We start from the raw sequence: 23,273 nt of genomic DNA, 5'->3' as shown, positions 1-23,273 counted from the left end.
ATTTCACCAGAAATGCGGACAACAGGTGTCAAGCCGTGTGTTCCCTTTGTCAAGCTGTAATAAGTAGGGGTAAGGACGTTAACCACCTCGGAACATCCTCCCTTATACGTCACCTGCAGCGCATTCATAATAAGTCAGTGACAAGTTCAAAAACTTTGGGTGACAGCGGAAGCAGTCCACTGACCAGTAAATCCCTTCCTCTTGTAACCAAGCTCACGCAAACCACCCCACCAACTCCCTCAGTGTCAATTTCCTCCTTCCCCAGGAATGCCAATAGTCCTGCAGGCCATGTCACTGGCAATTCTGACGAGTCCTCTCCTGCCTGGGATTCCTCCGATGCATCCTTGCGTGTAACGCCTACTGCTGCTGGCGCTGCTGTTGTTGCCGCTGGGAGTCGATGGTCATCCCAGAGGGGAAGTCGTAAGCCCACTTGTACTACTTCCAGTAAGCAATTGACTGTTCAACAGTCCTTTGCGAGGAAGATGAAATATCACAGCAGTCATCCTACTGCAAAGCGGATAACTGAGTCCTTGACAACTATGTTGGTGTTAGACGTGCGTCCGGTATCCGCCGTTAGTTCACAGGGAACTAGACAATTTATTGAGGCAGTGTGCCCCCGTTACCAAATACCATCTAGGTTCCACTTCTCTAGGCAGGCGATACCGAGAATGTACACGGACGTCAGAAAAAGACTCACCAGTGTCCTAAAAAATGCAGTTGTACCCAATGTCCACTTAACCACGGACATGTGGACAAGTGGAGCAGGGCAGGGTCAGGACTATATGACTGTGACAGCCCACTGGGTAGATGTATGGACTCCCGCCGCAAGAACAGCAGCGGCGGCACCAGTAGCAGCATCTCGCAAACGCCAACTCTTTCCTAGGCAGGCTACGCTTTGTATCACCGCTTTCCAGAATACGCACACAGCTGAAAACCTCTTACGGCAACTGAGGAAGATCATCGCGGAATGGCTTACCCCAATTGGACTCTCCTGTGGATTTGTGGCATCGGACAACGCCAGCAATATTGTGTGTGCATTAAATATGGGCAAATTCCAGCACGTCCCATGTTTTGCACATACCTTGAATTTGGTGGTGCAGAATTTTTTAAAAAACGACAGGGGCGTGCAAGAGATGCTGTCGGTGGCCAGAAAAATTGCGGGACACTTTCGGCGTACAGGCACCACGTACAGAAGACTGGAGCACCACCAAAAACTACTGAACCTGCCCTGCCATCATCTGAAGCAAGAAGTGGTAACGAGGTGGAATTCAACCCTCTATATGCTTCAGAGGTTGGAGGAGCAGCAAAAGGCCATTCAAGCCTATACAATTGAGCACGATATAGTAGGTGGAATGCACCTGTCTCAAGTGCAGTGGAGAATGATTTCAACGTTGTGCAAGGTTCTGATGCCCTTTGAACTTGCCACACGTGAAGTCAGTTCAGACACTGCCAGCCTGAGTCAGGTCATTCCCCTCATCAGGCTTTTACAGAAGAAGCTGGAGGCATTGAAGAAGGAGCTAAAAGGGAGCGATTCCGCTAGGCATGTGGGACTTGTGGATGCAGCCCTTAATTCGCTTAACAAGGATTCACGGGTGGTCAATCTGTTGAAATCAGAGCACTACATTTTGGCCACCGTGCTCGATCCTAGATTTAAAGCCTACCTTGGATCTCTCTTTCCGGCAGACACAGGTCTGCTGGGGTTGAAAGACCTGCTGGTGACAAAATTGTCAAGTCAAGCGGAACGCGACCTGTCAACATCTCCTCCTTCACATTCTCCCGCAACTGGGGGTGCGAGGAAAAGGCTCAGAATTCCGAGCCCACCCGCTGGCGGTGATGCAGGGCAGTCTGGAGCGACTGCTGATGCTGACATCTGGTCCGGACTGAAGGACCTGACAACGATTACGGACATGTCGTCTACTGTCACTGCATATGATTCTCTCAACATTGATAGAATGGTGGAGGATTATATGAGTGACCGCATCCAAGTAGGCACGTCACACAGTCCGTACTTATACTGGCAGGAAAAAGAGGCAATTTGGAGGCCCTTGCACAAACTGGCTTTATTCTACCTAAGTTGCCCTCCCACAAGTGTGTACTCCGAAAGAGTGTTTAGTGCCGCCGCTCACCTTGTCAGCAATCGGCGTACGAGGTTACATCCAGAAAATGTGGAGAAGATGATGTTCATTAAAATGAATTATAATCAATTCCTCCGCGGAGACATTGACCAGCAGCAATTGCCTCCACAAAGTACACAGGGAGCTGAGATGGTGGATTCCAGTGGGGACGAATTGATAATCTGTGAGGAGGGGGATGTACACGGTGATATATCGGAGGGTGAAGATGAGGTGGACATCTTGCCTCTGTAGAGCCAGTTTGTGCAAGGAGAGATTAATTGCTTCTTTTTTGGGGGGGGTCCAAACCAACCCGTCATATCAGTCACAGTCGTGTGGCAGACCCTGTCACTGAAATGATGGGTTGGTTAAAGTGTGCATGTCCTGTTTTGTTTATACAACATAAGGGTGGGTGGGAGGGCCCAAGGACAATTCCATCTTGCACCTCTTTTTTCTTTTCTTTTTCTTTGCATCATGTGCTGATTGGGGAGGGTTTTTTGGAAGGGACATCCTGCGTGACACTGCAGTGCCACTCCTAGATGGGCCCGGTGTTTGTGTCGGCCACTAGGGTCGCTAATCTTACTCACACAGTCAGCTACCTCATTGCGCCTCTTTTTTTCTTTGCGTCATGTGCTGTTTGGGGAGGGTTTTTTGGAAGGGACATCCTGCGTGACACTGCAGTGCCACTCCTAGATGGGCCCGGTGTTTGTGTCGGCCACTAGGGTCGCTAATCTTACTCACACAGCTACCTCATTGCGCCTCTTTTTTTCTTTGCGTCATGTGCTGTTTGGGGAGGGTTTTTTGGAAGGGACATCCTGCGTGACACTGCAGTGCCACTCCTAGATGGGCCCGGTGTTTGTGTCGGCCACTAGGGTCGCTAATCTTACTCACACAGCTACCTCATTGCGCCTCTTTTTTTCTTTGCGTCATGTGCTGTTTGGGGAGGGTTTTTTGGAAGGGCCATCCTGCGTGACACTGCAGTGCCACTCCTAGATGGGCCCGGTGTTTGTGTCGGCCACTAGGGTCGCTAATCTTACTCACACAGCTACCTCATTGCGCCTCTTTTTTTCTTTGCGTCATGTGCTGTTTGGGGAGGGTTTTTTGGAAGGGACATCCTGCGTGACACTGCAGTGCCACTCCTAGATGGGCCCGGTGTTTGTGTCGGCCACTAGGGTCGCTTATCTTACTCACACAGCGACCTCGGTGCAAATTTTAGGACTAAAAATAATATTGTGAGGTGTGAGGTATTCAGAATAGACTGAAAATGAGTGTAAATTATGGTTTTTGAGGTTAATAATACTTTGGGATCAAAATGACCCCCAAATTCTATGATTTAAGCTGTTTTTTAGTGTTTTTTGAAAAAAAAACACCCGAATCCAAAACACACCCGAATCCGACAAAAAAAATTCGGTGAGGTTTTGCCAAAACGCGTTCGAACCCAAAACACGGCCGCGGAACCGAACCCAAAACCAAAACACAAAACCCGAAAAATTTCAGGCGCTCATCTCTAGTTTCCGCCCAGTAACACCCATTTCCTGTCAATCACATTACGTTCGCCGGAGCGATGAGAAAGCCGTGAGTAAAAATACTTTCTTCATAGCAAAGATACTTGGCGCAGTCGCAGTGCGAATATTGCGCATGCGCACTAAGCGGAATTTCACTGCGATGCGATGAAAAATACAGAGCGAACGACTCGGAATGAGGGCCAGAATTTTTTTAGCAGTTTCTGAGTAGCTCCAGACATACTCACAAATAGCGATCAGTTCAGTCAGTTTCGTTCCTGGTTTGACATCACACACACGCCCAGCGTCCGGCCAACCACTCCCCCGTTTCTCCAGACACTCCCGTGTTTTTCCCTGAAACGCCTGCGTTTTTCCGCACACTCCCAGAAAACGGTCAGTTTCCGCCCAGAAACACCCACTTCCTGTCAATCACACTACGATCAGCAGAACGATGAAAAAACTTTGTTACGCCGTGAGTAAATTACCAAACTTTTGTGCTAATTTACTTGGCGCAGGCACCCTGCGTACACTGCGCATGCGCAGTTTGCGACTAATCGCTCCGTAGCGGAAAAAGATAACGAGCGAACAACTCGGAATGACCCCCAATGTTCACAGAATTTATGCAGGATCAAATAGCTCAATGAGTAGGGTGTTTGATTAGAATTCAACAGGTTATAGGTTTGAATCCTGGGTATGGCAGTACATTGAAATGTGTTATTTAATAAAGGGTATTGTAATTGAATAACAACAAGCTCTCAAGTTAATTGCATGAATGTGGTATAAAGAGGATTTGTGTCCAAATCCATTTTCTTGCAGTGGTCTATAAATGCATGTGTATTATATATAGATATATAATATGGGAGCTTTAGATAATGATGGGCTTTAGATATATAATGTGGGTGCTTGCTCCTTCCCTGACCCCTCCTGTCACTAATACCTATACAACACTCATGAACTCAACTTGAGATTTCTTGTTATTCAGTCACAATGTCCTTGTTACATTTCAAGATGCTGACATACCCGGCATATCTTTCAAGCCCATCTTAGCATGAGCTTTCTCTGGAATCAAACTTGTCCCTTCCCCACAATGCATGCGCCTTATGTCCCTATTGAAAAAAATGTGGGAGGGGTGGTGGGCGGCACCAATGCTTTCTCTGGCACAGGTCACCAAAAAGTCTAGTTACGGCTCTGGCAGTCAGTGAGTGAAGCTTAAGCATATTTATAATGGGTGCTGTGCGTGCAGTGCACACGGGGCCCTGGGTTCAGGGGGGGGGCACAACTTACAAACCACCCATGTTTAAGTAATTACCTTTTCGGAGTCCCGCATCGTCAGCTCTCTTAAAAATCACAGGCTAAATGGCCGCTGTACATGCGCAATAGTGATTTGTCACAGGAACATTACGGTACCACCCGGAGTCTGCACACAGCCCCCTCCTCTGTTAAAATGCCCCTGGAGTGAGGGTGTTATTATGGGGTATGGGTTCCTGCTACATTCAGTGCAGGGGAGCAGTGATTTAAAATGCAGTAACTGAGTGGTGTAATAATGGAAAGTTAAAAAACTCACGTCGACCTTTTCATGTGTCGACCTTTCATGTGTCGACCATTTTCATGTGTCGACCATGTGTCCACGTCGACCATGTCAATGTCGACCAATAGTGGTCGACCTAATGACTGTCGACCATAACATGGTCGACCATGTGAACGGATACCATATATACACACTGCTCAAAAAAATAAAGGGAACACTTAAACAACACAATGTAACTCCAAGTCAATCACACTTCTGTGAAATAAAACTGTCCACTTAGGAAGCAACACTGATTGTCAATCAATTTCACATGCTGTTGTGCAAATGGATTAGACAACAGGTGGGAAATATAGGCAATTAGCAAGACACCCCCAATAAAGGAGTTGTTCTGCAGTGGAGACCACAGACCACTTCTCTGCTCCTATGCTTTCTGGCTGATGTTTTGGTCACTTTTGAAAGCTGGCGGTGCTTTCAGTCTAGTGGTAGCATGAGACGGAGTCTACAACCCACACAACTGGCACAGGTAGTGCAGCTCATCCAGGATGGCACATCAATGCGAGCTGTGGCAAGAAGGTTTGCTGTGTCTGTCAGCGTAGTGTCCAGAGCATGGAGGCGCTACCAGGAGACAGGCCAGTACATCAGGAGACGTGGAGGAGGCCGTAGGAGGGCAACAACCCAGCAGCAGGACCGCTACCTCCGCCTTTGTGCAAGGAGGAACAGGAGGAGCACTGCCGGAGCCCTGCAAAATGACCTCCAGCAAGCCACAAATGTGCATGTGTCTACTCAAACGATCAGAAACAGACTCCATGAGGGTGGTGTGAGGGCCCGACATCCACAGGTGGGGGTTGTGCATACAGCCCAACACCGTGCAGGACGTTTGGCATTTGCCAGAGAACACCAAGATTGGCAAATTCGCCACTGGCGCCTGTGCTCTTCACAGATGAAAGCAGGTTTTCACTGAGCACATGTGACAGACGTGACAGAGTCTGGAGACGCCAAGGAGAACGTTCTGCTGCCTGCAACATCCTCCAGCATGACCGGTTTGGCAGTGGGTCAGTAAGGGTGTGGGGTGGCATTTCTTTGGGGGGCCGCACAGCCCTCCATGTGCTCACCAGAAGTAGCCTAACTGTCATTAGGTACCGAGATGAGATTCTCAGACCCCTTGTGAGACCATATGCTGGTGCGGTTGGCCCTGGGTTCCTCCTAAAGCAAGACAATGCTAGACCTCATGTGGCTGGAGTGTGTCAGCAGTTCCTGCAAGACAAATACATTGACGCTGTGGACTGGCCCGCCCGTTCCCCTGACCTGAATCCAATTGAGCACATCTGGGACATCATGTCTCGCTCCATCCAACAACACCACGTTGCACCACAGACTGTCCAGGAGTAGGCGGATGCTTTAGTTTAGGTCCGGGAGGAGATCCCTCAGGAGACCATCTGCCACCTCATCAGGAGCATGCCCAGGCATTGTAGGGAGGTCATACAGGCACGTGGAGGCCACACACACTACTGAGCCTCATTTTGACTTGTTTTAAGGACATTACATCAAAGTTGGATCAGCCTGTAGTGTGTTTTTCCACTTTAATTTTGAGTGTGACTCCAAATTCAGACCTCCATGGGTTAATAAATTTTATTACCATTGATAATTTTTGTGTGATTTTGTTGTCAGCACATTCAACTACGTAAAGAACAAAGTATTTAATAAGAATATTTCATTCATTCAGATCTAGGATGTGTTATTTTAGTGTTCCCTTTATTTTTTTGAGCAGTATATATATATATATATATATATATATACATACATACACACACACACACACACACACACACACACACACACAGGAGACCAGCGGTATGGCTGTGTCTCTCAGGTTTCCAGAAGGAAATACAGATACTCTCTGTTCTAGCAACTTGTAGCTTGACAAAAGCTTATAAAACTGAAAGCTCATACTGTGTGGTGTAATGTGCATTTCGGCTCATACTGTGTAGCATAATGTGAATTTCAGCTCGTGCTGTGTGGCTTAATGTGAATTTGGCTCATACTGTGTGGGGTAATGTGAATTTCGGCTCATACTGTGTGGTGTAATGTGAATGTGGATCATTCTGTGTGGTGTAATGTGAATTTCGGTTCATACTGTGTGATGTAATGTGAATTTCGGCTCATACTGCGTTGTGTAATGTGAATTTTGGCTCGTACTGCGTTGTGTAATGTGAATTTCGGCTCATACTGTGTGGTGTAATGTGAATTTCGTCTCATACTGTGCGGTGTAATGTGAATTTCGTCTCATACTGTGTGGTGTAATGTGAATGTGGATCATTCTGTGTGGCGTAATGTGAATTTCGGCTCGTACTGTGTGGTGTAATGTGAATTTCGGCTCATACTGTGTGGCGTAATGTGAATTTCAGCTCATGCTGTGCGGTGTACTGTGAATTTCGGCTCATACTGTGTGGTGTAATGTGAATGTGGATCATTCTGTGTGGCGTAATGTGAATTTCGGCTCGTACTGTGTGGTGTAATGTGAATTTCGTCTCATACTGTGTGGCGTAATGTGAATTTCAGCTCATGCCGTGTGGTGTAAAGTGAATTTCAGCTCATGCCATGTGGCGTAATATGAATTTCGGCTAATGCCGTGTGGTGTAATGTGAATTTTGGCTCATACAATGTGGCATAATATGAATAAGGGGCACTACTGTCAGTAGATGGTGAGCATGGGGACATATGTGAAAAATACTGGTGTCCTGCAGAGGAGGCTGATGGCACAGAAACAGGCAGATGTGGCTCTGATGGCACATTTGTAAATTATAAACCTTACTTGCGTTATATTAAAACTAAAATGTTCGACCCCCTAAATCTGCCATATTTTTCAGAGTGGTCCACTCAAAATCAGAGTGTAGATGCTGGGTGGGTGCGAGGGGTGGGGTGCATGGGGAAGGGTATGCACATGCACCTCGGCCTACCACTCGCTCGTTACGCCACTCGGTCAGGGATAGGTTGGGGAAGTATAAGCAGCGATAGAGTGCAGCGGCAGCTAGGACTCAGGGTTATGCTGTAGCAGACTGTCAGTACCAGCCTGCGGTTGCACCATTATGTTTTATTTTATTTCTCTGGGGTGTATTATATCTACTTTATTATTAGGAACTAGAGAGATTAAGATTAAGCCATGTGATTTTACTGCAAGAATGTGAAATAGTTCTAGACATGTCCCTGTGTGGTGCTAGACACGCCCCTCCTGCGGTGCACCCCCTAATACAATTATCTGCGCACGCCTATGGTTTCATTATATGCTATTCCTGTATCTTGGCTCTGTCATTGTATTTCATGCTCCCTCTGCTGACCAACCCTTGTGTTAGACTCTGCTCCCTGGTTATCCTGCTTACTGGGTTTTCTGATCCTGCATCTCCAGAACTCTGCGCTGTCCCTTAGTGCACATCTTCCTTGGCTACTTACATTTGTACTTTTCTCTGGCCATCTACCTAGAAACGTTGGAGGTGATTTAACGATGGACACAGTTAGCATTGATGCTGCATCTATGGACGCAGCAGTGATGCGTAAAAATGCTAATGCCAGATGATGTGTCTGAAAAAAAGACACTGCCTGCCAGGATACAAAGACACAGCATAAGATCACAAGTCGCAATGATTGCAGCCACTGGCCATCCGAGTAAGCCTTAGCTTACTCAGTATGACCGCCAGGGCCAGGAAATCTGTGAAGATGCAAACCCTGGCACGCCCACAAAATGGGTGCATCACGCCCCTGTTTTATAGAATGATACCCTTCTCTGCCCCCTGCTTCACCGTTTCAAAGTGCTGTAATATGTCAATCATGCTGCGCCTGGAGGGCACTGCGAGTGACAGAGGATGCGCAGTCCACCCGCCATTGAAGTACTACGCAAAGTAGTAGTATGCAAACCAACATGAAGGTTGTATGACTTACAGGTTGTTTCACACCGCCACCTAATGGCCACCAGTAGTGACAGATATTCTATCTAACCCCATAACAGCCCTATTAGCATTACCCTGAGGTATAGTGAAGGACCTCTAAGCACTTTCTAAAAACATCAATTCAAAATGTGTAATGTTATCAACTTCCACAGTGCAGATAAAAGTGTGGATGAAGTTTCACAAGCTATAAGTCAATAAATAATAGAGAATGGAAATGACAATTATTATCTAAAGGTTTTCTTGTATTTCTAAGGAAACATTTGTGTTTATTATTAACATTCTATTATTTATAGCTCCAAATATTGCTGTTGTTTTTGACTACAATAAGGGAAAAGAACAATACAGTAAATGAATGCATTGAGTATGCCCACACATTATGAGCAGGGTAATCCCAAGACATTTGAGGTGACTCATTTACAAGTTTTAAAACAAAACAGAAAAGAAATGTGCCCGAGGTCAGTTTTACCCATATTGTACATGATGCCAGCTATGTGGCAGTATTAATGCCATATAACAATACTACAGTATACTGCAAATCTGTGTATATGTAGCAAGTAAAACACTGGTGATTTTGTCATATTTTGATCAAAACATTTACGCTTGCAGCCCGTCTATCTATTGGGATCTGGTCAAATTCCCAGCGTTCGGGATCCTGGCAGTCGGAATATCGAAGCCAGAATCCAGAAACTGCTTGGAATACTGACACTGGGAAGCTGGCATTGATTGCAATGCTGGCGCCGGGATCTTGAATGCATACCTCCCAACATGCCCCATGCCAGGAGGGACAAAATGTTCTGTTACTGGACTTCCCTCTTAATTTATGATCGCCATCACCAGGCTGCGTTGAACTAGTTTATTGATAAGAAAGGTGTTTCATCACAGGTAATGGTAATCAAACATTAAAAGGGAAGTCCAGAAACAGAACATTTTGTTCCTCCTGGAATGGGTCATGATGGGAGGTATGTGAACGTAAGTATGCAGGGACTGTAGACAAGTAAGGTGTGGGGTGGGGGTAGGGGGTTAGGTTTAGGCTGTGGGGAGGAGGGTTGGGGTTAGGTTGCTGGAGGGGGGGGGGGGTTAGGCTGCGGGGAAGGAGGGTTAGGATCTCGTACCACTGGGGAGGGTTAGTGACAGGTTAAGGGGGAGGGAGGGTTAGGTTTAGGCTGCGGGGAGGGGGGAGTTAGGTTTAGGCACCACTGGGGAAGGTTAGGGTTAGGCTGGGGGGGGGGGGGGGTGTTAGGGTGCGTGGAGGGAAGTTTAGGGATTAGGTGTAGAATACTTACCTACTAGGTGTTGGGATCCTAAGCACCAGGATGCCACTGTCGGTGACTGTTGGGAACCCAAATGGATCCAGATACCATCCCTATCTATCTGTGGGCTGCAGTGATACAGAAGAGGTGAACATTGACTCCCCGAGTGAGTCTATGGTCAGGCAGATGGGCCATGGGAGCAGCGACTCTGGAGCTATGTTTCTCTACGTATGTGATCGCAGCTGTAGGTATAGACACACCCCAAAAACGGTAGCGGCACTCCTGCATTTTTGCTGACACTCGCGTTACCTCCCACAAACAATCCCTTTCTGTCAATCAGTCTGTGAATGAAAGCTCACTGCGACCAGCTTTGCTAAGGTGCCTTGGTGCGTGCACAGTGCGACTGGAATGCATGCGCAATGGACAGATAATCACTCAGCTGAGTGAACATCGGTATTGCTTACAAATCAGAATCAGGCCCTCTGTATTTTGCTAGAAACACCTTCGCTCTACCCAACTCCTCCGTCTGTCCATACAAACCTCTGCTCATGCACAAATGTAACTGTCTTGTTCCACAAATCTACATGTCACAGTGATAAGTAAGGCACATTTGCCCAAATTAAGATGCAGTGAGCCCAAAGCGGAGAGGCCGTTTTGTGCTTTGTTATTTATCTTTATTATACTTTTATGTTTTTTTTTCAATATACTCACATTTTTTATAATACTCATCTCCATAACTTTGTTTTACTTCTTCTGAAAGGCTTTCCCAGCTCCTTTTCATATCCCTCTGTATCAATTCTCCGCTGGTTATATTTGAGTTATAAAACCCAGGCTCCAAAATGCATACTTTCACTTTAAATGGTCGCATCTCACGCCTGAAAAATACACATGCAACATAAAAGTTATATGAAATATGTTTCATGAATTCAGATATTAGAGATGTGCCAGTGGTAATAGGGTAGGGCAGTGGTTCCCAACCTTGGTCCTCAAGTACCCCCAACAGTTCATGTTTTCCAGGTCTCCTCACAGGACTGCAAGTGAAATAATTTGCTCCACCTGTGGGTCTTTTAAAATGTGTCAGTGAGTAATGAATACTGTACACCTGTTCAACTGCTAGGTGACCTGGAAAACATGAACTGTTGGGGGTACTTGAGGACAGAGTTTGGGAACCACTGGGTAGGGGATTCTGTAAGTGGCAAGATTTTAGCAAGTTAACAGATAGCTTTAAACTTAAAATTATCTGCTAACTTTCCAAAATCTCATGACTTTCAGAATTCCGATTACATTTGGCCCCATACACAAACATTAAAAATGTAGCCAATACTATATATACAAATCAGCAAGCATGCAATTCTCTACAATTTCTGTTAAACAAAATATGTTGATTAAGATTTAATAAACATTTTACATTTTAAATCTCCCAAATGGGCAGATGCAGCGTTGAACACCAGCTGGTTTTGCACCGTGCATTGGCCCTCATTCTGAGTTGATCGCAGCAGGAAATTTTTTAGCAGTTGGGCAAAACCATGTGCACTGCAGGGGGGGGGGGCAGATATAACATTTGCAGAGAGAGTTAGATTTGGGTGGGTTATTTTGTTTATGTGCAGGGTAAATACTGGCTGCTTTATTTTTACACTGCAATTTAGATTGCAGATTGAACACACCACACCCAAATCTAACTCTCTCTGCACATGTTAAATCTGCCTCCCCTGCACTGCACATGGTTTTGCCCAACTGCTAAAAAAATTCCTGCTGCGATCAACTCGGAATTACCCCCATAGGTTGGAGCTGAGTTTATACAAGTATTATGCAGAATGGTTGCTGAAAGGTTGTAACTGGGCTGTGCGTATACATTTGCACCAGTTTTCAGATGTTCTTTTGTACCACTGATGGAATTGGTGGAAGTGTACCTGGTGATGTTGGTAGCTGGAGTGAAGCATATGCTCAAGAGCAGAACCATTACTTTTTAAAAAGGACTGTGACATACACATAGCAATTAGCAATAGTGCTGGATTACTAGTGGGACAGCCAGGAGGGTCACTCTGGAGATCAGAAGGAGCCTGCCAAACAGCCACAGTTACACACAGAGCGGTGAGAATAGTGGCAAAGCTCTGGGGGCACTGTGTGGCATAATACAAACAGGGTGTACTACTGTATGTGTTACTGTTAAATAATGTAAATAGGGGGCACTTTAATGTGGCAGAATGTAACCTGAGAAGCACTAAAGTTTGGTATAATGTGAACTGGGGGCCTGACTACTCTGTAACATAATGTGAGCTAAGAGGCAATACAATGTGGTATAATGTGAATAGTGGGCTCCACAGCGTGTCACAGTGTGTGGCATAATGTGAACTAGGAGGCACTAATATTTGTGTAATGATAATCTACAGATAATCACAGGAATCATGCCGTTTTGTTTTGTTTTTTAAACTGTGGCCACCTCCAGCATTATTCCTTCTCTCCTACTGAGGCACACATTTGATAAAGCTTGCACCTACCTACACTGTGCTCCTGGCATGCAGTTGTGCTATTCAATGGCCCAGTGGTTCTTACCTACCTCTAAGAATACCACACATTTTTCTTATATGGCATACTGTAGATATGTCCCAGTATCTGCATTAAGAGTAGGTTCCTCAGTGGCTCCATTTTGAGCATCCTGATACCTACTGCTGCCACCACAGTGCCTGCTTCCTCATTTATACCACCTCAGCCAATATATCTATGTATTAGTAGTACTGGAACATAGCCTTTTCCACTTATTGGCTCTGATTTGACTGCTAGCCAGATGGCTCTCTAGGTTATTTCTGTGGGGCCCATTTTTTATTTTTTGCTAAATTGCATAGTGGTTTGAGGACTCTTATTACCCGTTTCTTGTCTATACCCTTTTATATCTTCCATGTCACTTATGGAGAAAGGCAAGAAAGCTAAATCCAAGCCAGAATTGTCGGGAAGATGGGAAGGTGATCCGCACCATGGCATGTGCCAACTTCTAAAGATATCCAGCTCCAGATTGAAGGGTGCTGCATCTTACCCTCCTCTCCAGATAGAATGTCTTCAGCTGCAGGAGTCTCCCAAATCTCCTCATGAATGATATTCACTAACATAATTTAAAATATTGTTGGGGTTTCCCATATAGTTTTCACGTTCCTCACAATGGCAATGTAATCTTGCTTCATATACTCAAAGATCTTGACAGTTTTTTCCCATCCCTGGGGTAAATTTACTAAGGTGAGAGATTTTTAGAACTGGTGATGTTGCCCATGGCAACCAATCAGATTCTACTTACCATTTATCTAGCTGCTTCTAGCAGATAATAGATATAATCTGATTGGTTGCTATGGGCAACATCACCAGTTCTAAAAATCTCCCACCTTAGTAAATTTACCCCCCTGTGTATCCAAACTTTGGTGCTTCTACAGTGGAAGGCTCTGCATTGCCAAGTAGCGATCACTTCGCTTCTTCACCAGCGGAACCCTGACATCATGTTTCCAGTTCAAAAGGGAAGTCGAGATGTATGTCTGACCCTGGCTCACCCACAAGATCATTAGCTCTTACTAGCCACAGTCAGAAGGTCTTGCTGAAAGGACAGTTTGCTCTGCTATGCACCTGCTCTATAAATGTTCAAGAAATGTTCAGACATGTTCTTGGCAATTTTATTCAAAGGAATACTCCAAAACATGGACTACCCTGTCCTGCACAGCATCTCCACTCTAGGCTCACCTGCACAGGTATACGGTACCCATGTCCAAATGCCAACTACAGCCATGATTACAGTGCAACATACAAGGTGTATTTGCACATTCCAGTGAATGGGTCCTGTGGGTTTCAACAAGCCAGGCACAAAGCAAGGACATTCCCTTTAACTGTCTTAACACTTATGTCGAAGAAGCTGACGGTAATTTTAATGAACACAACAGATGTCAATTGCTGGGAGTGCCTGAACTTGCAGTCCCATCTGCCTCACTATCTGTGAATCTATTAGAGTGCTCATTGTTATGGACAGAAATTCAGCTAGTAACCAACCTGCAAAATCAGACACCCCCCTATGTTCATATCTGGCACTGTTTAGTCACAACAAGAGTCTGTCCCACTTGCACCCTTCTTTATCACCTTATCTGGAAGAGTCTCCAGGCCCAATCCAAAATGTCAAGACTCTGGGAGAGATGTATTAAGCCTTGGAGAGTGATAAAGTGGACAGAGATAAAATGCCAGCCAATCAGCTCCTAACTGCTGTGTTCGAAAAATGACAGAAGCTGATTGGCTGGTTCTTTATCTCTCTCCCCTTTATCTGTCTCCAAGGCTTAGTACATCTGCCCCTTTGTCCTTTAATGCTAGCTCAAGTTATCATGCTATAACTGTACATATTTGTTTGCATGCACAATATTCCTACACTCACCATGGTAACACTGTTTTGAATTTATACAACTGTTGTGTTTCTAATGTTGAAAAAAGGGTCTGTAGATGTGTGTTCCCTCCAGTGGCCATGTACTGTAGGCTATGCAGCTGGAGAGGAACGGAATGCCACGGTGTCCTGATGTATCTACACTGATTCAGACAAATCTACAATCTCACCTCTATTACCTCTCGGATCCTCCACCATCTATTTTCACATAGGATTGCCACCCATCGAGGATTACTCTGAACAGTTTGGAAATCTGGACACCTCTCTGGAGTACCAGTAATCCCAGATAGGTTGTGTAGGAAATCTACATTTATGATCTTTGGTATTTGGGGATGTAGTTAATATCCCGGATGTTGGGATCCCGGCATTCAGTATCTCGATGCCGGAATCCCATCAGCCGCGAATGCCAACAGCCTCATCAGATCTATAGAGTGGGAATAGAACTTGTGCTGAGCGCAGCAAGCCACCGAGCCCGCAAGAGGCCTCCATGCGCCCGCCCTGCTGCTGGCATTCTGGCGGCTGGAATGCCGCTGTTGGAATATTGACAGCCGGCATCCTGTCCGCCGGGATTTCACATCCAACCCGGTATTTATGTAGTGACATTACAGTAGTGTACCCTATCCCTCCAGGCTACAAATGAATACAAGGTAAGACCATAAACTATCACAAGGGCATAAGAGGGCTGACTCTGATGGCAGATAAAGGCACATGTCTGAGCTCTAAACTGTCTGATGGCATACACGGCATGTGGAGCAGATGGCACATAAAGCGGCATGTGGAGCAGATGGCACATAAAGCGACATGTGGAGCAGATGGCACATAAAGCGGCATGTGGAGCAGATGACACATAAAAATGCACAACAAAGGAGTCTATTTATGAAGCAGTGAAAAGTGTGGAGAAGTGAGCCAGTGGAAATGTTGCCCATGGCAACCAATCAATGTTGAGGTAACATTTATAAAATGCATTCTATAAAACTATGTAGCTGCTGATTGGTTGCCACGGGCAACCTCTCCACTGGCTCACTTCTCTACTCTTTTTACTGCTTCATGAATAGACGCCCAAGAATCTGATGCCATAAATTATTTTTTTCTGACTTCATTAGAGTGGTAATAAAATGTTTTGAAATCTGACAAATTAAATGGGTGTAACTGTACTGCAGTTTTGGACACACCTCTGGTCTTACCTTTTGGCCACACCCCTGGCTGAGAATCTGCATATAACAAGGTGGTATCTCTAATTATACATAAATATTTATAAAAAAAATCATTAACATAAAAAGGACAAATAGGGACAGAAGGCTTTAGAGGTCATAACAGGAACCAGAGACACTAACCTCAGACTGTCCGAAAACGACTCTACACCATACTTGGACATGCAGTATCCCCCAGGGGAAATAGTTATTCTTCCTACAATACTGGAAACATTGACTATTCGTCCTTTGGCCTTCCGGATCAATGGTAAGAGATTGATTGTCACATCAATAACCCCCAATAGGTTTACATTTAGGACCTTAAAAAAATCGTCTTTTTTCAACCACTCATTGGTACAAGACGGGACACTAACGCCTGCATTGTTTACCAGGCCCCACAGTCCTGCAGAGAAGAAAAAGGTATTATTAGGTACACAAGTTAGAAACAGATATCCAATCAATACAAATAATAATGCTATCAGGAGTTAGGGAATAGATGCAACTGATTTTCTACACAGACAATGAAATGATCATATACACCTAGCTTATAGAATAGTTCAAATGCCTCTCTGTTATGCACTTTACGAACGTACTGTACTGTACATGGGTGTGTTTAATCAGCATCGTTAGTTAGGACATGTCAGTAATGTATACAAGATAGGTACAATAGCTACTGTAATTATACTGATTTTCTGTTCCATGGTTTTTCAGAATATTGGATCTAATTTATGAGAGGACCCTACAGCTGCAACTCTGTTAGCCAATTGTTTAAGCATGGCTTAAAGGTTAGATCTAAATTCAAGGGGGCTAAAGGACCTGTCACGTGACAGGGCAGGAGAGGAGGAGGAGCAAGGTAGGAAGAAGAGACCCAAACGGACGCTCGCCACACTCCGCTTCACTCACCACCTGGTTACTAAAGGCAACCAGTGGTGGCGTGGATAGTGAAACTGCAAGGCCGCGGCCTTGCTCCTCCCGCTGGGCATGAAAGGTCCATTAGCCCACTAGGATTTAACAACTACCATGCCTTAAAGTGGTCCTGGGGAGGTAGTGGAACTAATTTCCCCATCCATCTCCCCCCCATTAGGTGGAGCCAGGGCCAGTGCTAGGGTAACATAGTAACATAGTATTTGAGGTTGAATAGAGGCAAATTGCCCATCGTGTTCAACCTGTTTTAAGTTGTGATGATTCTACATACTTGCTGAATAATGTTTTATGACTAGTTAGCTACTATAACTCATGTTACCTCCGGATTAACCACGTTGATATTTTAAGTATTATAACCTTGGATAGCTTTTTCATTCAGAAATTTATCCATTCCTTTTTTTAAATCCAATTACAGAGTCCGCCATTACCACCTTCCCTGGCAGGGAATTCCACATCCTGATTGCCCTAACAGTGAAGAACCCTTTCCTCCGTGTCGTTCAGAACTTTCTCTCCTCCAGTCGCAGCGAGTGCCCACATGTCCTAAACTGTGTTCTTTTAATAAATAATTCCTCTGATAACTCTTTGTGATGTCCCTTTACATATTTGAAGATATTAATAATATCTCCTCTTAGGCGCCTCTTTTCTAGTGTATACATATTCAGCCTAGTAAGTCTTTCCTTATAGTCCAGTCCTTCTAGGCCTTTAATCAATTTAGTAGCTCGCCTTTGAACACTTTCGAGTTCACTGATGTCTTTTTTATACAATGGTGCCCAAAACTGAACACAATATTCCAGGTGCGGACATACCAATGCCTTATACAGCGGCATGATTACATCCGAGTCCCTTGTCTCAATTCCCCTTTTTATTTTCCCATAATGGTTTTTATTAGTTTAAACACAAATACAAATAGAGCCAAGTACAGTACTACACAACACAGGCGATGTCAACAAAAAAAAGGATTGACTGAATTGAATTACCATCATAAATAGCATAGTACAATAACAGTACAACGGGATATGCAGTTTACTAATCATGCACCACCGAACCTGGCGACGAACAAATATAGAACTGAGAGAACAACAGATAGAGAAGGAGAGAGAGTAAGACAAGGAGAAAGACAACACAGTGACACACACAGGGAAACATAAAGACACGGGTCAGACACCTCTACTCTCTACTGGGAGTGCTCCCAAGGTGGCATAGTGAAGCATAGATGTAAATTATAACTGAGAAATATCGATTGTAATCAGGTAGCATCAGATTGTGGGGAATGTAATTGTGATAGATCTGTGGGACCAGTGATAGCCATAGGTAGCCCTCTCCGCTCCCGAAATACCTTCCATTTTCGACCAAGTTTTCCACACCGAAGTACTGTTAATAATGGTTGGGATGGTAGGTATATTCTGTGATTTCCACAACTGTCCAATTGCCGCCTTGGTGGATATGAGGACATGACCAGCACTGTATCTGTCACTATGTAATAAGTCAGGCGAATAATGAAATAAAGCAAACATAGGAGTCATTGGCACTTCTACCGCCAACACCTCCCGGATAAGAGAAAATATCTCGGTCCACAACGATCCCAGAGTCGGGCAATCCCAAAAAACGTGCAAGATATTGCCCACGTGGCCGCAATTTCTCCAGCAAAGCCGGGAAGTCGAAGGCCAAATGCTGTGAAGCCGCTGTGGAGTAAAGTACGCCCTTTGGCAAAATTGAAAGTACATTTCAGAATGCTGAAGGCATTTCGAGATCTTAAAGCACATTGAGGAAATGTAGTCCCACTCATCCTCTCGCAGAACAATAGAGAGGTCTCTTTCCCATTTCAGCTGCGAGCGAGTCTTACCCTGTTTAGACAGTAGAATGATATACTGATACCATTTAGAAATCCCATCACAATGGTCAGGGGAAGACAGTCTGAGGCGTAAAGAAGCAGGAAGGGGGACAGGGCCCACCGACCCACCCGCACAGGACTGAAGCCAGTGACGTATCTGCAGATATTTAAAGAAGTCTTGTTTTGAAATACCGGAGTGACTTTGTAGTCTAGAGAAGGGCACCAGACCTCCCTCTGGGCATAGATCCCTCAAATGCACAATCCCAACATTCATCCATGCGTCATACCCAAGATTAGGTATGATACTAGCAATAGTTCTAATATGAAAATCGGCCGACGGCAACGAAATAGTCGAATCAGATGCAACAACCGCATGCCAAAGCTTCAAGGTGCATCTAACCGCTTCCCCCGGGACCTGCCATTGTGGGACGCTATGGGCGGGCAGCAAAAACAGATCCCTCATGTCAATCGAACCCAGAAAAGACAGTTCAATGAGGACCCATGGTTTGGGATTGTGCATGTTGAACCAATCTCGAGCTTGACTGAGAAGACAAGCGGAGTGGTACATCTCCAAATTCGGGTAGGCCACCCCTCCGACAGTCTTAGGTAACATCAAAACCTGTCTAGCAATACAGGGCCTAGACCCCTTCCATATATAATGGGAGATGATCTTGTTAGCCCTTACGATAAGAGGTTTGGGGAAGCTGCGAGGGATATCCCTAAACAAGTATAAAAGTTTAGGGAGCAATATCATCTTAGTCGCAGAGATGCGTCCTAACCAGGAGATTTCAAGAAGGGACCATTCTTTAATTAATTTTTCAAAAGCGCTTAAGAGGGGCAAATAATTACAGTCGTACAGGTCTCTGTCTAGGGAAAGATGAATACCCGAGTACTTACTAGATCTCCCTTGCCAAGCATATCGGTATTGGTCTTTAAGCAAGGTCACAGTGCGTGGTGAAATATGAAGCGGTAGGGCCTCGGTCTTGGAAGTGTTTAACTTGTAATATGAAATTCTGGAATATCGATCCAGGATAGTATGGAGCGCAGGTAGAGAGGTGTCAGGGTGAGTTAAACAAAGCAAAATGTCGTCAGCGAATAAACTGATTTTGTGAGTCAGACCTCCTATCCCTGGTCCTGCAATCGTTGGTTCAGACCTAATGGCCTCGGCCAGGGGCTCAATAGCTAAGGCAAATATGAGGGGTGACAGGGGGCAACCCTGTCTCGTTCCATTTGAAATATCAAAGTCCCCTGACAGACACCCGTTGACAAACACCCTTGCAGAGGGGGCAGAGTATAGAGCAAAAATAGAATCCAAAAACCTCCCAACAAACCCAAATTTATCCAGAACAGCTCTCAAATATCCCCAGTGGAGTCTATCAAACGCCTTTTCGGCGTCCAGGGAGAGTATAAGAAGGGGCGTTTTATGTGCATCACAGTGTGCCAGTATGTTATACACTCTCCGAGTGTTGTCCGGGGCCTGCCTGCCTGGGACAAAGCCAACCTGAGGGAAGGAAGCAGCGGGTAAAGGCGATTGGCGATAAGCTTTGCAAAAAGCTTAACGTCTGTGTTCAACAAAGCTATGGGACAATAGTTTTGGACGGAGGTAGCGGGTTTACCAGGTTTTGGGATAGCAACTATTTGTGCCTCAAACATTTCTCTCGGAAACCTCCCCACAACCGATGCCTCATTGAAAACAGACAACAGTACGGTAGCCAGGTCAGTCTTATATGATTTATAGAAACTGGAGGGGAAGCCATCAGGGCCAGGGGCCTTGTCTCTCGGGAGATCAGAAATGGCTGCTTCTAGTTCTTTTAATGTCCAAGGGGAGCTAAGGGACAGGCAGGTCGCGGAATCCAGCGTCGAGAGGGAGATCTCCTTCAAAAAGGATTGGATATCAGCTGCTCTGGGTTGGGGGTAGTCTGGTCTGATCCTAAACCATAGAGTTGAGAGTAATACTCTGCAAAGGTGTTTGCAATTTCATAAGGGTCAGATACTCTAGATCCCGTGGAGGAACAAACATAATGAATCCTAGCTCTAGCTCGTCTACTCCGTAACTTCCGAGCTATGAGGCGACCCGCCTTATTACCAAGAACATAAAACCTCTGGTTTAGTCGAGCAATGTTACGTTGCACATCCTAAGGGAGAAAACGTTAACCTTTTCCCTAGCGGCTAGCAAAAGCTTAAAAGTAGATCTATTAAGAGGGTCCGCTTTATGCAGCAATTCCAGTCTGGCAGCCTCACTTTCAGCAGACAGACGTTCAGCCTGTTGAGAGCGTTTAAGTCTGGAAGCAGTTTGAATGGCAGAACCTCGAATCACTGCCTTAAAAGAGCACCAGTTATTAAAAATCGAGGTTTCTTCCGGTTTGTTAGTGTCAAGGTATAGCTGTATAGAACGTTGTATAGCGAGAAAGGCATCAGGGTGGTTAAGTATGAACTTCCCCAGTCGCCAGGGCCCCGGGGAGACCCTACAAGCCTCCTGGTCCCATACTACCAATAATGGGGAATGGTCAGACCAAGTCATTGGCAATATGATAATTTCTCGAATGGCTCTCAGAGTCTCTTTATTAGTCAAGGCAAGATCTATCCTAGAGTACGAGGAGTGAACATGCGAATAAAAAGAATAGTCCCGCACCGTGGGATGTTTAGTTCACCATGCATCATAAAGATCGTATTCACCTAGTACCTGACGTAGGCTAGCTCTCCCATCGTGAGTATTCCGATTCCCGGGTAGAGTACCCCTAGTAGTACGAGATCTATCTAGCAGAGGGTCCACAACTAAATTGAAATCCCCCAAGATCAGAACTGTCCCCTTAGTGTGCTTTTGTATTAAGGAACACAGCTTCTTACAGAATGTAAGCTGACCAGAATTCGGGGCATAGCAGGAGACTAAAGTGACCATAACGTTTTCCAATAACCCTATTAATATGAGATATCAACCCTCAGGGTCTACTATTTGGGACTCTAGTGTGAAAGAACAATTCAAGGAAAAAAGTATCGCTACCCCAGCCTTCTTTGTAGGACCATTAGCCATATAACAAGTAGGGAAATGATTATCATGAAATATAGGGGGATCCAATTTTCTAAAATGGGTTTCTTGAATTGCAACCACATTCGCCTTCATTTTATAGAAGGAGGACAGAGCTAGTCTACGTTTCTGTGGGGAGTTCAATCCTTTAACATTTAACGAGACTATCCTAACCATAGCTGATTAAACAGGGAGTGAAACAGCAGCTGAAGCCAACATACGCAGGCAAAAGTAACACTGTACATCGGACATAGCAACACAGTAGGAACAGAACCCTGGGGGGGACAAGACACAAAAGGGGGACAGACAGGGGTAGAAAAGGAAGAGGTATGAAAAAGAAAAAAGAAACAGACCCCGTAAAGATACGGAGCCATAGTAAGACGCCAAAACATCCAGCGCCTCACACTACGAAATAGAGAGGTTGGTGGCCAAACTCCCCGCAACCAAACAGCCGAGTATTTCTTATCTCAGCGTATATAAACTCACGCGGCATACAGCACATATAACCTATAAGTGCAAAACTACAGAGACATGCAATTCAGAACCTATCATGGAGACCTAGGGCAAATAGGTTAACGTAAAGGCAACAGCAAGAAAAAATAATCAGAATGAGGCATAAAACGAAATCCTGACTCTTAGAACTAGAACTCTGAACTACTCATATATAAGCGAACCTAAGTAAAGGAACAGCCAAAAATAATCTCAATGGCAGTAATCAACATATATAATAACTTTAGCAGTCTCTGCAGTAGACATCCTGGAATCGTGTCGTCATCCATGTGAAGGTCATTCAAGGTAAATAGATGTTATAGAGGCATGACTCTACTTCTCAACCGCCGACCAGTCCTGCTGGAGTCGGCGGTCAGGAGAGCCAGACCCGCGGTCACCCCCAAGATTCCATTTACGGAGAAGCTTCATACCATCGTCCACCAAAGAGATAGCGATAGTGGAGCCGTCTCTGGAAATTAACAGACGAGTGGGGAAGCCCCATCTATAGAGGATGCCAGCCCTTCCGAAGAACTGCAGTAACAGGTTGGAATGAGCGTCTCTTGTTAAGGGTGTACTGCGACAAGTCTCCAAATAATTGAAGCTGGCCCAAGGCTTCTGATGAGTCGGAAGACGGTCTAGCCGCTTTGAGCAAGGAATCTTTGATATGGAAGAAGTAAACTCGCATCAGAACATCTCTAGACGATCCTTCCGGGGCACCACGGGCCTTCGGGATTCGATGGATGCGGTCTATAAGCAGATCCGAGGAACTAGTGGAAGGCAGCAGTTTCTTGAAGATCTCCATAGTGTAATCATGAAGACTGCTATTGGAAACCGAGTCGGGGACCCCTCTGAGTTTAAGATTGTTTCTACGCGAGCGATCCTCCAATTCCGCCACTTTATCGCGCAGAGCAGCCACTTCACCCTCGAGGGTATCGTGGGAGTCAATGAGGGAATTATGCGAGCCCACCACCTTGCCCATCTTCGTTTCCAGCTGGCCGGTCCTCTCGCCCAGGTCATCAATGGAGCTTTGGCAGGATTTCAACATGGCTCTAAACTCTGATGTTACGTCGTCTTTAAATT

The 23,273-nt window shown here is 45.3% G+C and overlaps 1 protein-coding gene across 1 annotated transcript in view; it reads right to left on the bottom strand.

The window, feature by feature from the left end:
* LOC135050687 (retinol dehydrogenase 7-like) overlaps positions 1 to 23,273 on the bottom strand; it is a 57,549-nt gene that overhangs the window by 20,350 nt on the left and 13,926 nt on the right. Inside the window, exons 2-3 of the mRNA XM_063957096.1 lie at positions 16,069 to 16,327; positions 11,044 to 11,207 (exon numbers count right to left, since the gene is read on the bottom strand). Coding sequence (XP_063813166.1) covers positions 11,044 to 11,207; positions 16,069 to 16,327 — 423 coding nt within the window. The remainder of the gene's footprint in view (positions 1 to 11,043; positions 11,208 to 16,068; positions 16,328 to 23,273) is intronic.

This window comes from Pseudophryne corroboree, chromosome 2, assembly GCF_028390025.1.
Source record: "Pseudophryne corroboree isolate aPseCor3 chromosome 2, aPseCor3.hap2, whole genome shotgun sequence".
NCBI classification, from domain to species: Eukaryota; Metazoa; Chordata; class Amphibia; order Anura; family Myobatrachidae; genus Pseudophryne; species Pseudophryne corroboree.
This window is presented reverse-complemented; position numbering and strand designations above follow the sequence as displayed.